The 15,247-nt window shown below is 38.8% G+C and overlaps 1 protein-coding gene across 2 annotated transcripts; it reads left to right on the top strand.

Annotated features, from left to right (window-relative positions):
* The first annotated feature begins 140 nt into the window (after positions 1–140).
* On the top strand, positions 141–14,405 carry tmem248 (transmembrane protein 248). Of its 2 annotated transcripts, none has more exons than XM_044041329.1 (7): positions 141–668; positions 2,182–2,340; positions 4,320–4,608; positions 6,708–6,858; positions 7,566–7,749; positions 8,777–8,920; positions 9,853–14,405. In XM_044041329.1, exons 1-7 carry the CDS (start codon positions 666–668, stop codon positions 9,871–9,873), a joined length of 951 nt encoding a protein of 316 aa, XP_043897264.1. In that variant the 5' UTR covers positions 141–665; the 3' UTR covers positions 9,874–14,405. The 2 variants fall into 2 exon arrangements, with proteins under 2 accessions (XP_043897264.1, XP_043897263.1); XM_044041328.1 differs by having other exon boundaries at positions 8,777–8,958.
* The last annotated feature ends 842 nt before the right edge of the window (positions 14,406–15,247 follow it).

Here is a 15,247-nt window from a genome sequence, read left to right as displayed (position 1 = left end):
CAAAGTCATTTTCTGGTGAGAAACTTTTACTCAAGTTTCCCCTTTAGGTACTTCACTGCTAAACACCAAAAGTTCAAAACATGTCCAGAGTTGCGCAACCGCCTCGCACATAATATTTCCGACGGTACGTGAATGCAGCATGCGCCTGGTCAGATTTTGTAAACACGGCGAGCGCTCGTTCGTTGTCCACGTAAATAACGTATATATCAATGTTTTGTATTACCAGAGCGACGACTGTCGGGCGTATGGTCTCTGTGAATAACAGGGGGGCGTATCTGTCGTCACACATTGCCCCCTCTACGCATTGCGCGGGTACGCGGAGCTGTCGGTAGGGAGGGAGTGAGGAGGAGGAGGAGGACGCAGATATATTATTGACGTTATTCCAGGCAGTGCGCAGGACATACCTCTCATCAGGCCTGCGGTAAACTACAGCGCGAAGAATGGGAAGGAGGCTACGCGGTGGGGTTAACGCCGAAAGCCTGGTCGCCTCCACCGAACACGGACTTTTGCTTTTAAGCGGTGTGTCCACTGGGATCTAGCAGGCTAGCAGCACAGGCTAGCTCTGCAGCGAGGCTAGCGTGCTAGCAAAACTCCTGCCTTTAATTTTTTTTGGCCCGCATCGAAACTCTCAACTATAGGATCCGTCGCATGCACAGAAAAAGAAAATGGTAAGGAATGACACATGTTTTGTTGGTTAAATTCGGCACAGTCTCACTTGTAATATCACTGTTGTTACACCTTTTGTCGACTTGTTAAAGGTAGCTATTAGCTCGTAGTGCTACAGTGATGACAGCGTCTGTCACCTGTCTGTGGCTCGGAGCCAAATAAAGGTTTGTTCAAATGACACGAGCAGTTTTTGTGTTTTCATGTTTGTTTAACACGTGTCAACCGTTTTTCTTAAAAAAACATTCTGTACCATAAGGTTTACTGTCACGATAACATATAGATTATAATATATAGATTAATCTGTCAATTAGTCTGAGTATTTGTTTGGTCCATAAAATGTCACAAAATGTTGATTGGTGTTTCCCAAACCTCGAAATGATAATGCTCGCCAATGTCTTGTTTTGTCCACTAACCAAAATCTTTCAGTTTTAATGATTTCTTTGTGAAATGGAGCAATCAGAAGCTGAAATTTCAAAACGCTTGTTTTAAATTTTTTTTAAAAAACAACAACAAATAATTGACTATCAAAGTAGTTGATGATTAATTTAGTAATTGTGTAATAATAAATCAATCATTGCAGCCCTAAAACACACGGACTACCCTGAAAGGCATTTCAAAATAAATCGCTGTGTCTATATGTTGGTGAGCTACACAGTATTTTCAATGTTGTACTTACATATGTAATAATAATAATGATGTATGTATGTATCTACCAGTGTTTTTCTGTCTTGTTTTTTTGTCTGATTTGTCCCATCCCTTCCTCTTCTGTGGGAGTTTAATGGCAGCTTGTATCCACCTTGTTCCAGCATCATGTTTGGAGTTAGAAAATGTCATATTCTTTCTATTAAATGTCCCACACCAGCTGAGATAAACAAATCTTAATTCAGAACATTTTCAGTTCTAGCAAGTCTGTTTTTCTTCTTTTATTGAATGCATCTTGAAGCTGCTCCTCTAAACTCAACATGCTCTAAATCCTGCACATTTAATGAGTAATTCCATTGAATATTTTTAGTATGATTTTTATCTAGAAATGCCTAATTCAAAGCAATTATTAATTTATTAATTTCTAGATTGGGAGATGCCTGATATACCCTGCTTAGTTTGACCCAGTTTTAATTTAGCTTTCCCCAAACCCGCGATATGAGGACCAACCTTTTAAAAATGGCAAACTATTGTGCCCCAAATTGCAATATATATTTTGCAATATATCAAATTTGTGGATAATGTAGCAACCAATTTACAGCCATATCTGTTATTTCTGTAATTCTGCCAAAAAATCATTTATATTAGAAGTTTTTAAAAAGGAATTACAATTTAATATATGAGTTATTTCAAACATAGAAACATTGGGAAAATTCAGCAAATGTCTTTGGGGACCCAAATGTTTTTGCCTGTGACACATTTTGGCCCCCTGACTCGGTTTTTGAGAGTCACTGTGTCAGAGTACACATCAAAACACACTAAAGCCTCCATTGAGAAAAAAGACATAACACTTTTATGTTTGTTTTTGTTCAGGTTTACCTGTTGAACCCTATAGAGAACCTGAGAAGCTACATCAACAACCGTCCACCGCTGGTCATTTTTATGATCAGTGTCAGTGCGGTGGCCATCGCCTTCCTGACCATCGGGTATTTCTTCAAGATTAAAGAGATCAAGTCTCCAGAGTTGACAGAGGTGAGTCACACCATCGCAAAATAAAGTAAATGATGGAGTATTTAGGGCTGTGTACTGCTGCTGATTCCATTTGATACAGATAATTTAATTTGGAGACATTTTAAGTTTCCATACCAATTTGTTTGGTCGTGATAGAGACTTTCACAGAACTAATGCTGCAAATTGTATGGAACTTTCAAACCTGGTGCATCATTAAACATAATGTTTCCATCAACAAATCAGTTATCTTTATATACTTTTTATTAAATATGACCACACAGTAGCAGTCCTACTCTAAACTTGTTCATATTTAAAATATCCATCCTACGATCACTATGAGACATTTTAAAGTAGGGTTTCAAGCAGAGGGCACTGTGAGTGCAGCCTGGCCTGCGTCCATGCCCTCTTTGCTCATTAAAAGAAGACAATATTGATGTTATCTTGTTTTGAGGTGACAATAAATTCGTATGCAGTGGTAAGGAACACATCTGCTGACTTAGATGTTAACTTAGCTGTTAGCCTTGTGTGGCTGCGACCTGTGTAGCTATCATATTTCGATAGTCTCACAACATTGGGGCACAGGAAACAGGAAATGGTATATCCATCAGATCTAGCCCTTAGAGTACTCTCTTCACTTCTCAGTGAGCAGTAAAATGTGGTCACTCGGTGATAATGCTAAATGTCAAGTCATGACCTTTTTGTGTCGCAAGGATGCATTTGCCCTCATTTTTAAAAACATTTATTCTCTGACCTTTTTGTTTTTTTTGTCTCATCTAGTCTTTTAAGGTAAAAGAAGCTACACTTGGGGAAAGTTCTGGTTTTTATTTACCGTGCAGACATTCCACAGACTCTCTGTACACCCGGCTTTAATGTACATGTGGCTATAACTTATGTGTGCACACATCATGTTGACATTGTGTGTTTCCAGGCCTCATAGAAGAAAGGTCATATGGTCATATATGGAAATAAAACCTTTGCATTTGAGTTTGAAAAGGCAGCCAATGCAAATTCCTGGAGATGTTGCCATGAGAGCACATGCCTCCACCGTAATGTTACATACAACAGCCAAAGTCTTTTTCATCTAAAGTTGATTAGACTTTAAATTTGCAGGGACTGGTGTGAACTAAATTGTAGCCTAAAAATTCTGGTCATTATTGAGTTTCACTCTTCATATTCCTATTTTTTCATCTTGATCTCTGAATTAGTGAGAAATTCCCAAAAAAAAAACAGACCCAAAAGTGCTTCACAGGGGTAAACACAAAAAAACGTAATTAGCGTAAAACAGAACATGCATCGCAACAATTGGCCACAAGAGAAAATACTGGAGACTGGAAGATTAATAAATGACCAAAACCCAGTAGGAATAATGATGACAAATAAAATTAAATCCATAATTAAATACTTTAAACCATATTTATTTTGTAAAGCTAATGAAATTGTATACTGATGAGTAGGGCTGGGTTAAAAGCCCAAGTTTTCCAATTCATATCGATTTTTATCTGGAAGATTTAATATGGACTCATTAGAACGATCTGTAAAGAGATCCCATTTCCTGTTTCCACTGTGCAAACCTCCTTTGTGGAAGCTATTAAAAGGGTAGTATCACACATGGGGATTCTAAAACTCTGTCTTCTAGATTATTATGATGAAATGTTGTAGTGATCCAGTTCAGCTTATTGCCAGAATCAAAGTTCAAATGATATACGAACTGGAATAGATATGCATACGTGCATACTTAAAAGAACATAAAAGATTATAAAAGACATTGTTCCCGCTTGTGCGCCTGATAACGTTGAGCACTATACCTGGAGTTTGACTGCTGCAAAACAATTACTTAATTGCATGTGCACACACTTATCTAAGCAGGAAATTGAAAATTAAATGAATTATGTACGATATACATAAATGATATCCACTACATACTACTTTATAAACATACCAAATTTTGGGAGTAATATCACGTCCAACATTGACACCTCCCTGTCTTTTTTCGCTGTCAGGACTGGAACACGTTTCTGCTGCGCTTCAACGAGCTGGACTTCTGCGTGTCGGAGAACGAAACGATAAAGCACGGCCTGAACGAGTCGACCACGCCCGAGAGCATGGTGGTGACCAGCGGCCAGGCTCGATCCAGCACCCAGGCCCCTCTCCTGCTGGAGGACTCGGGCCCCATCAACATCTCAGTCCCCATCACACTCACGCTGGACCCGCAGCGCCCGTTTGGAGGCTACTCTCGCAATATCACCCACCTGTACGCCACAGTGCTGGGGCAGCAAGTTGGTCTTTCTAGTAGGTTCCTCTTCCTCTTCTCTAGTTATTTCACTCTTGGACAGGTTTTTGCTCCAACCCACCATGTTCGAAAGACTCTTCAATGATGAATGATGAAACAGTCTTGTCGCAATGATTTGCCTTGCGTAAAACTATGCTGTTTTTCCTTCATGGATTTCATGGTGGATTTCAGGGTGTTACAGTTCGGAATGGTTACACCCTAGATCAGGCTTGTGGTTCAACTGAGAACAGTGCCTTTACATGGTAGGCGGAGTGTAGGCTGTGCCCGATGGCCACATAGTGTGATGTTACATTGGTCCTGACCGTCTTACTCTTACCCCAAGGGCAGGGTGCCAAATGGAATTATTTAGCACAGTTATTTTGGTACTATTTCTAATGGAACCACAACCAAACCAAACTATTTCACTCGGTGGAAACACGACTTTACAGGGATTTTTCAAAGTTGTGTAAAAGTCCCACCAATTCTTGGAGGGACTGTGCACATCAGGACATGCGAAAATTGAAATCTGGCCGAGTTTTAGGGGCAAAAGCCAATGGGGGCCTGTTCAGTGCTGCTTACAGCCCTTGTTTGGTCTTGTCTGAATACGATAGGGGACAGATGCAGCCAAAATATACTAATCATAAATGCCAGTTACAGAAAGTTTGAAAAGTTTGTCTCTGAACCTGAAAGAGTGTTTACTTCCACTGAATCAGAGAGGTCCCTTCACTGTGACACAGCTACTATGCATAGCCAGGTCTCGGTGCATCCTCATGCATTCACACCTGCACATGGAGCTGATCAAATCTCCCATGAAGTATGTTGATGCCAGGTTAGGGTGAACTGGGCCACACTGAAGCAAACACTGGCAGCTTTGTGTAACATTAATCTCCCTTTCTTCCGTCTAGCTATGGATTTCAGCCCCTAAAAGCAATCTGAAAAGTAAATACCACCAGCTTTGTACACATCTCATGTCCTCATGTGTCCTTTTTTGTGTTTTTGAACTTTACATGTGTTTTTTGTTGACGGAATATTTTAGTGACTGCACTCTACTCTCCGTGGAGAAATAGATGTTAGCCACTGAATGGAAAACTGTATTGCTGTTGAAGGAAATTATATCGCAAAAGACGCTGATATTTCCACAACCCTAACGAGTTACTGGAAGAGAAATCGTTTTGTTGACTTTAGACTTGGGGTTCATTGTCCTCCTCAGGATCTACAGCTCATAAACTTAACACTCAGTCTGTTATTTGTCATGTGGGTTGAAGGTTTGTGTGGCATCAGATATTGCTGCTGTGGCTGCCTGTCGTGTCCTGTTGTGTTGCCATTGTATAATTAGACAGATGGTATTAAACCCACGGACGTGGGCGGCACATCTGTCTGCCCGCCAGTACGTTGCTTTTGTCCAATTACCAATTGTCTTTTCTTTTAAAATGCATCTTATCCACATTGGGTTGTTTGTTTTTTTTTTAGATTACATTATGACAGTAATTATGTTAAAGTTAGAAAACTCAAACGTTTTATTATGATAAAAGAATAATCAAATTTGACTTCAAAAACTCCTCCCTTTTCACTTTTCAAACATACCAATTATCTTTTCTTTTAAAATGATTCTTCTGGAATTTAAGGTTTCTTGAATGCATCTTGTTGGCTGAGTTTAAAATATTTCATGTTTAATCCTGGTTTGAAATGCCCACCACTAACCGATATGGGTTTTTCTATGGCCAATAAATAATTGACTATTTTTTGGCCCATATATTTTTCCCCCTCCATCTAATATATAAACTGTTGTGTAATGATAACAAATAATACAAACAATGACTCAACTTTTATGTCTGCACTGCAGTGCATTTATATTCACTATTCTCAGTAAAAAAAAAATTAACTTATTATTAACTTACTATTAAATACAAGAAAAAAGTTAAATTTAGTGACTTTGCATCATTTATCAAGTTTATTATGTCAATTAATAATTAATAAATGGCTATTGGCAAATATTGACCACATTAATTAGCTCAACTGTTTAGTCATTCTACCTCTGAACTGAAGTTTAGTCATGTATTTTCTGATAAAAATAAAATCATAAACATGTTTTTGTGTGTGTGTGTGTGTGTGTGTGTAGGCCGGGAAGCCCATGAAGAAATAAACATCACGTTCACCCTGCCTTTATCCTGGAACTCAGACGAGTGTGTGCTGCACGGACACTGCGAGCAGGTGGTGTTCAGCACTTGCATGACCATCACAGCGGCCAGCAATATCTTCCCAGTCACAGTGTGAGTTGGACCGTGTCCCTGTCTCATGGGAAGACACATTTTGTTTCTCTCTGCTCAGAGCTGCTGGGGGAAAGCTGTCTGAATTAAATACACTGACCTAGAGTTTTTTGTTAATCCTCATCTCTCACAGTGTTTTTGTGGTTTAATAGTGTTTTGTTCCATTTAAGTAGTTTGGGGAAAATGGTTTTTACTCATGTTATTTGTATGTGTGACCCTTTTTTTTGATTTATGGGAATTTTATTGGCTTTTTGTCCACATGGAAGCGCCATTTTGGGAGCTTTAAAAAAACAAACCAAAAAAATCTTTTGGTTTATGGACAAAACAAGACATTTGAGAACATCATTGTTTCCAGGTTTAGTAAACACTGATTAACAATTTTTAACATTTTTGACATTTTACGCACCAAACAAGTACTCACTTCATTGAGAAAATGATTAGTCGTTAGTTGCAACCCGTTTACTTTTCACTCGTTTTGGGGGGTTTTGTGTGTATTTTTGTGTGTATATTCACATTCATGAAGCTGAAAAATCAGAAAACTGTGAAGGAAGGCTGACGTGCCGAAACTGCGGATCAGCAGATGATTCTCGGAGCACCTTTTGTTATCTTGAGGACTTGTTTTTCTTGTCCTGTGAAATGAACGCAATGTAACCACTTCTTTTAACACACCCGTCCAGCAAACCACATGTGTGTGTTTTTTTTAATTGCAGGCAGCCGCCACACTGTGTGCCAGAGACGTACACCAACGCCACATCCTGGTACAAGGTCTTCACCACGGTCCGTGACTCGGACACCAAATACAGTCAGGACTACAACCCGTTCTGGTGTTACAAAGGAGCCATCGGCAAGGTGTACCATGCGCTCAACCCAAAGCTTACTGTCATCGTGCCAGACGTGAGTCAGCAACACCTCCTTTGTTTGATTAAAAAAAAAAAAAACACTCCAAAAAAACACATCTGTTTCCTGGTTTGATGAATTAAATGTAACATGTTATTGATGGCAGATAAATTATATATTTACCTGATTTAATTTTTTCTCCTTTCATCTGATAAAATATAATGTAATATATGTATAAGATATATATATATATATATATATATCTACATATAGTATAATTCTGAGAGAAGAACTGAGAGTCACAGTAGTGTTTCCAAAAACTATTTCACATGTGGCCCTAATCCTAACTGCTGTTAAATGATTAACTGCTTAACTTCTATAGCTATTTAAAAACACCAACAGCCTGCCTCTCTCTGCATTGCAGTGCAATTCTATGCAATGTTTCGAATGAAAATAACATATATAAACAAAACGGGTCGTTTGGTTGGAAAATAACATTTAAATGAGCTACAAATATTTATCAATAACTGTGTAATATGTAGTACTTGGCCAACTAAGTATTATTAAAAAATCTGTCTTACTTTTATGTTTATTCCACTTCCTTTTTGCGGGCCGTGCCATGCATCAACATCAGGACCTGCAAGAAATAGGAAATGATAAAAATGTATGAGTTTTTTGGTTGAAAAGGGGCCCGAATGTTTGTGTGTTTGCACTTGTTCATGTGTGTGGGAGTGTTTTTTTCAGCAGGGAATCGAATCACTAAGTCAACATGTGACTGAGGTAAATGTGACCAAACACAAAGCACCGTGTGAAAACCATGCCAGGCTATACTGAGATCTATACTGGTGAAAGTAGAATGTTCCAGGATCACAATGATCCTATTGATGGACTTCAACAGGGCAGTGACTGGTGGAGCAGACGAGTGAAATATACACCTGATCTCAGCCCACCTGAACACACACACGCACACACACTGTGCTATCCTTTTAATTATATGTTAACACTCTGTACTGACTTGTTTAAACAGCCTAATCGAAGAGTTATCAGAGTTATGCCCTGACGTGTGTTTTTTCCTCGTCGCCAGGACGACCGTTCTCTCATCAACCTGCATCTGATGCACACAAGCTACTTCCTGTTTGTCATGGTCATCACGATGTTCTGCTACGCAGTCATCAAAGGGCGCCCAGGCAAAGTACGACAAACCAACCCCGACTTCTGCCCAGAGAAGGTACATCAGACACCAGCAGTGCTATATGACCTCAACAGGTAGTTCAAGCCAAGTGTCTTCACCGGTGATTGGTTTAAAAAAAAAAACATGATCCAATCAATCAAAAAAAACAAACATGGATCATTGTATGTAATTGTTATGCTTCTGAAATGTCTTTTGAGAAAGTGGCATAAATTTAATTACCTAATGATTTGTTACATAATGCCTCTAACGAGAGGATTTGTTGGTAAGTTCCATAGAAGCTGAGAGACATTGTGCTGCTGATGGACCTTGGCTCTGCCTGCTAAGTTGCATCTGGCGTAAAAAGGACAATATTAAGTACTTTATACTGTAGTAGAAATCACCTTTAATTGCAGACACTGTACATCCACACATGAAAGAAATTACCCATTACTAACAGCTCCCTCAACAAATAACAACTACTCTAGTGTTTTTACTTTCAGCAGGTGCGCAACTAGCAGGCGATAAACGTTGTTGTGCAACAATTTATATGCTAGTTTTAGGGCTGCAGCTAATGAATATTTTCATAATCGATCTATCTGTCGATTATTTCCTCAATTTATTGATGTCCATTTTAATGTTTTGTCACGTGGAGCAAAGAAAACCAGAGAATATTCACATTTAAGATTATGCTAAAAAATCTTTTTAAATGATCAGATAACACTTGAAACAATCAAGTGAGGAATCATTTATTAACCAAGTCATTGATTAGTTGTTATTTTTTACAGCAGTGGCTCAGTGACAAGAACTAAATCCCTTTTCCCCATTTTTAATAGATTTGGATTAATGATTTGAAAAAGTCTTATTTTGGCACATTGTGGAGGTTTTGTCAACAGTGAGACTTCGGCAGACAGCAGAAGAATCTCCTCTTTCAGTTCCAGTATAAGATTATTCTTTGTGTGTGTGTGTGTGTGTCACTTCCTCTGTTGCAGGTGGCGCTGTCAGAGAGTTAAAATGACGTCGGAGCGTTACGTCAGAACGTAACAGAAACACGGACAAACTCAAAGAAAAACGGAAGGAATAAAAATAAACATACCAGTTGCCTAGTGAACCTTGGACTTTGGTACAATAAAGGGACTCAAAAGCTCTGTGAATGCATTACTCTTGCAATGTTGGGTTTCTCCAACCAAAGATATACAAGTGCCTGTATGTGTGGTGTAAATATTTGTAGGAACTCTTAATATTCTGTGCAAGACCTGTTTGTTATTTTCTTTTCTTTACTCTTCATTGTTTTCATTTTGGTTTATTGTTATTATTTTGCCTGAAATCCCTTGTGCCATGTCGGAACATGCAGTACGTAAACAAAGCAGATTCATCGGCATTTATCTCGTAGCCAGTTTTTTTTTCTTTCTTTGAATCAAAACAAGAAGAAGGAAAAAAAAGGTTAGGGTTTTGCACATTCTCATGACCTTTATCGCAGATTTAGGTTGTGATTATTGTTTTTTTTTTTAGTTTACAAATGAGATTTCCGAAGTATTTTTGACCTCCCATGATGTTTGAAGTTGTTTCCAAAAATGTCCAGAATGTTGGATTTGGACCTTCGCTTTGTGGAAGATTGTCGTGTTCGCAACAAATGTTCGGAAAGGGGGCGGAGCTTGTTTCTAGCATGCAGCACTCACCCGCTACCTCACGATGAATGAAATCCAGAAGGAGCTGGCAGAACGTTCTTTAAAGAACTGCATCTTCCTTTTTCCAGCAGCCATTTAGTCTCTTTTTCTTCAAGCAAGATCGATTTATTTCTTTTAAAAAGTTTGGATTTCAACACTCATCGCAAATACTAGTTTTTTCCTGTAAATGTTTGTTTACAGACTTGAACAGACATTCTCTGGAGTTTGCCGATCATTTATGACGAGTGTAGTAGTGTAGAGTTTGCAACAACAGGCAAGAATTTAATTAGTTTCAATTGAATTACAGCTACTGCATCGTGTTTATATGTTACATGTCATGTCATTTAGCAGACGCTCAACTGACGCTGTTCAGTCCGTTCTCAGCCCGGGCTAAAAAATATAATGAAAATAATAGATGCTTCCTGTGCGCTGAAGAATACAACAACAGGGATTAAAAACATTGCGAAATTAAGGATATGAGGAGACCGATTTTACCCCCATGACTGCTTGAAAACTAGAAAAAGGACGGTCGTCCAACTGAACGTCAAAATCTAGCTGCGAAACCGCCAACCTGAAAGAGGGGAGTTTCGCCCCCTTGTGAATTACAATAAATGTTTCCCCTCGACTTAGAAACTGGAAAAAGAAGAACCACAGTCCAACTGAGCGTCAAAATGTAGCTCAGAGACGTCTGAGAGAAATTGGCTCCAGACGTTCTCCATAGTTTGCGTAGTGCAGACAAATGTCTTGAGCGACTTTAGTGGATTTTTTTTGTGTTTTACATCCAGCCCTTTTTGGACAATCTCTGAAAATTCTTAAACACCTGCTCGAGGATGAGATGCTTTTGTTAAATCTTTAGTTTGGGCATTTTTGAGCTTTTTGAGGGAGGAGAATGAATGTCGCGAGTATTTAGCTGTCTTTTTTTTTCATGTCAGTAGCAGCAAATTAAGCTGCGTAGTAACCTGTGGTTTGTGTTGATCATTTGTTTTCAGTGTTGTTGTCACTCTTAAAGTATGATTTTCTGCAACACTTGCAAATCTAGTTCCAGTTTCTCGACTTCCACGTTCAATAACAGTCTCTTTTTTTGTTGCACCAAAATACGATCTTGCCTTACCGACTGTACGACGTGATTTACTTCCACAGCCGTCCTTTTCTTTTCGTTCTTGTTATTCCACTTCTGATGAGCCTGTGGTTTTGAACTTTTCTTCTGTTTGGTTGTAAATATCACATGGCCCTTTTTTTTTTTCTGTTAATTTTTGCTCTGCTTTGAAATGACTTGTGCTTTTTATTTTTAAGCAGCTCAATACCAGTTGCACGTTTTCCAAGTGTTGGCAAAGTTTGTGCACCTTCAGATTTCTTGCACATTTTGTTAATTAAACCCCCACAAAATGCAAAAGAAATTAAGTCACATGTAAACCAGTTGGACTCCTGAAACATAATTATAAGTTAGCATATCATTTGTTTGTATAAAACTTAATATATTTACCGCATTATAAGTTAACGTTTGTTATTTTTCCACTGCAACAAAATGTGCAAAAACTCACTCGGTGTGTGGATGTGGGTGTTCAGTGAGTTGGGTTGAAGGAAGGCGGTTTTAGGCTGTGCTTCTCTAGAAGATTTTTCCTGCGTGGCGAAGCATCTCGATGCATTTTACGTGTTTTTTTTGGGAACACTGCATGGCCGAATTGACAATCACGTAACACGACCCTAGTAGACTTGCGCATCAGGGTCCTGTCGTGTCCCACTTCACCATTCCTACCAAAGAAGAAGAGAATGATGCTACAGCTCCCTTCGGACACGTCTGGTCCGAGCGGCCCACCGCTGAAAGGCCCGTCGGAGCAGAGTCGGGGTGTCAGCCGGTTCAGGGGTCACCAGGTCGAGTCTCGGATGACTTTCCTTGGCGACTTCTTCTCCTTCTTCTTCTGTTGTCGAAGTGTTTTTTCTGCTTGGTGAGGCGGGTTTATACTCCCACGCGCACCCAACGCAGTCTTTGCGCACAGTTCCATGGAAGTATACCAGGGGCTTAAAAGTGAGCTATATTTGACGCAGATGCTTTAAAATTTGTGAGCTTAAGAAAAATTTAAAAATAACTAGAGAATGAATAACAATCTAAATCCGCCTTTAATATATTATTATTACTATTATTATTATTAAGTATTGTTTTTTTTTTGTTTCAGTAGCGATTGTTGATAGATGTGATTTACCTCTGTGTTATATTTCTGTTCCATATTTAAAGTACCTGTTGAATGTACTTTTTTAATAAGAAGCATAATCTGAATCTTGAGATGCAGGAATTCCAAGTGATTTTGAAAATATGATGTAGTTTATTCTTATTGGGTTTTTTTTCAGTTTGAAAGGCTTTACTTGAATTATGTTTTAGTTCAAGTGGAATTCATTCACGTAACGTTTTATCTTTTTTTCCTTTGTGACACACGGATGAATCCGTTGTCAAACTGTTGTATCAGACACTTTGTACATGTGTTGATTGAATTGTTTTGTGTGTCTGCACACGCACGTGTGTGTTGGTGAATGAGTGATTTTTTTTTCTTTGTGAATGATGCTGGGACAAGTCTTCCAAAGTCTTTGATTTGCATCATATTTGAGCTTGCATGTGTTGCCTTCACTGTCATCCTCTGTGTCCCGACTCTTTTTGGAAGATGTGGCTCTTCCGGCTGGACGTTGTCAGTCGGGAAGTTGAAGATGTGAAAGAAAGATGCCATACTGTTGCCAAACTGCGACATTTAAAGGGGCTACATATAAAAAGAAAGGCGTTTTTAATTCAAATAATTGTTGCAAAAGTTTCAGGCCTTACCCACATGGAAACAAAACTCCCGATACAATTGTTTTCTTTTTCGTTCTCATGAAGTTTTCCATAAATATGGCATCATTTTGTTGGGGCTATAGTGTTTTCATTTCCCCAAGTTGCAAATTGGTTGTATCCATGAAAATGGGTTTGTTTGGTTTTTTGGGGGGGCTTTTGGAGGGTTTGAAATATAGTATTTGAAATATAACCTTTTGTAGATTCTCCTCAAAGCGTTCTTACATGTACAGGCCCCTAAAACCCGCCTTTACACCAAAGTGGAAGTGTGTCTGCTCCAAGGTACAGCAGCAGCAGCTCGATGTGAGGAGATGACAATGCCAAACATTGTATGCGTCGTTAAACATCCACCGACGTTCGCGAACCTTGGCTCTAACTTTTCTGTTTAAATCAATATAATCTGTTTTCTCTCGTACTCTCCACGTTCAGCTGTCGATTCTTTTTTAAAAGATTTAATTAAATTATAAGTACATTTTATTAAAATTTAACCAGTTTCTTACATGTAGCCCCTTTAATGTCGATGACCTCCATTTTTTGCATCTTTTCCCTTGATTCTTTTTTTGTTTTGTTTCCGTCTTTGCGCATCTAAATGCAAAATGCCTTAACATTGTACGGTTTCATTTGAATTTTTCACACACTGTAAAACGCTTTTCCGGGCAGACGCGCCGTCACCTCTGAGCTAAACTAACGACCACGCTTGCTGTTGTAGTTTTGAATCGACTCCACTATATCACTTAAGGACTGGAGTGAAAACAGTGCAGCATCATCATACTCAGCCTGATATGTCACGGCAATCGTCTCCAGTACTCGGCAGCGGCGGCCATTTCATGTCACCTCCATTATCCGTTCTGTCACATTAGCAGCGCTTAGGCAAGTATTAAGCCAACTCTGTGCCTTTCTGCACTATCGAGCTGCATTCTCTTCCCCATACATACGGTAAATAGGACCATAGGTTTAATGTGGCTATAAGATTTAAGTCATTTGAATCCTCTTCCTCCCCAGTGGAACTGCTGTAAATGAATAAAGTTCAAATAAACTGTCTCTAAATGATAAATAAAAATTATGGTTGTCTGACGTTGACTCGTTCCTACCAACGTTATTTAGTTTTAATCTCTAGTTTTTCAGTTTTGTACAATCTGGAAATACTCTCCCCACTTGTCCACTCCACAGTCGTCGTTCATCAGGACTCAACAAAAACAACAACATTAGTTAGAGAATTTGCCCAAGATGTTCATTTTTGGTCTAGTGGTCAGACATTTGCAAATGAATAAGAAGAATTGAAACCCCAGGATGAGACGCCTTCGGCTGCCCTATATGACAGACAGACAGACAGACAGACGACTTTATTAATCCCTTTGGGAGGTTCCCTCGGGGAAATTAACAGCTCCAGCATCCATACACAGCACTGTTAAAAATAGAGAAAATATGCAAGATTTGGGGTTGAGGACATCGCCTCAGTGCTACGGTTTTGCCGACTTTGGTGTTATTGTTATGTTATGCGTTCTAATGTCAAATAGGGAGATGATAATGTTGACTTCTGCTGCTAATACAGATTGTCTTGCACTATTACAAACTCCTAAGTTATACATACAACTTTTTGCTGCTAATTCTTACATTTATACTGTGAACTCCGACTCTCTTATTGTTTATTTTAGTATCAGGATATGTCTGTCTTGTTATCGAACGATGTTTGTGTGCTATAGCAGTTTATGGCCAGTAGAAGGTGCTATAACGTGTTATGCATAGTTATTGAGAAGACATTGCCTGCATTAAAAATCAGCTGAATGGAAGATAAAGTTTCTGCTTCCATGTCCATATTAACATCAGCAAAACTGTCCAAAATAAACTGTCAAAAATGTCCTAGTATAACATGTCAACAAAAATTAAACTGTTCAAATATAAACC

Source organism: Solea senegalensis, linkage group LG13 (genome assembly GCF_019176455.1).
Source record: "Solea senegalensis isolate Sse05_10M linkage group LG13, IFAPA_SoseM_1, whole genome shotgun sequence".
Classification (NCBI taxonomy): Eukaryota; Metazoa; Chordata; class Actinopteri; order Pleuronectiformes; family Soleidae; genus Solea; species Solea senegalensis.
This window is presented reverse-complemented; position numbering and strand designations above follow the sequence as displayed.

Bases quoted from the DNA above. Each gene is read 5' to 3' on its own strand.
- tmem248 (XM_044041328.1), top strand. The intron at 2,341-4,319 runs GTGAGTCACACC...TTTCGCTGTCAG, and splicing joins AGTCTCCAGAGTTGACAGAG to GACTGGAACACGTTTCTGCT. The intron at 7,750-8,776 runs GTGAGTCAGCAA...CCTCGTCGCCAG, and splicing joins TTACTGTCATCGTGCCAGAC to GACGACCGTTCTCTCATCAA.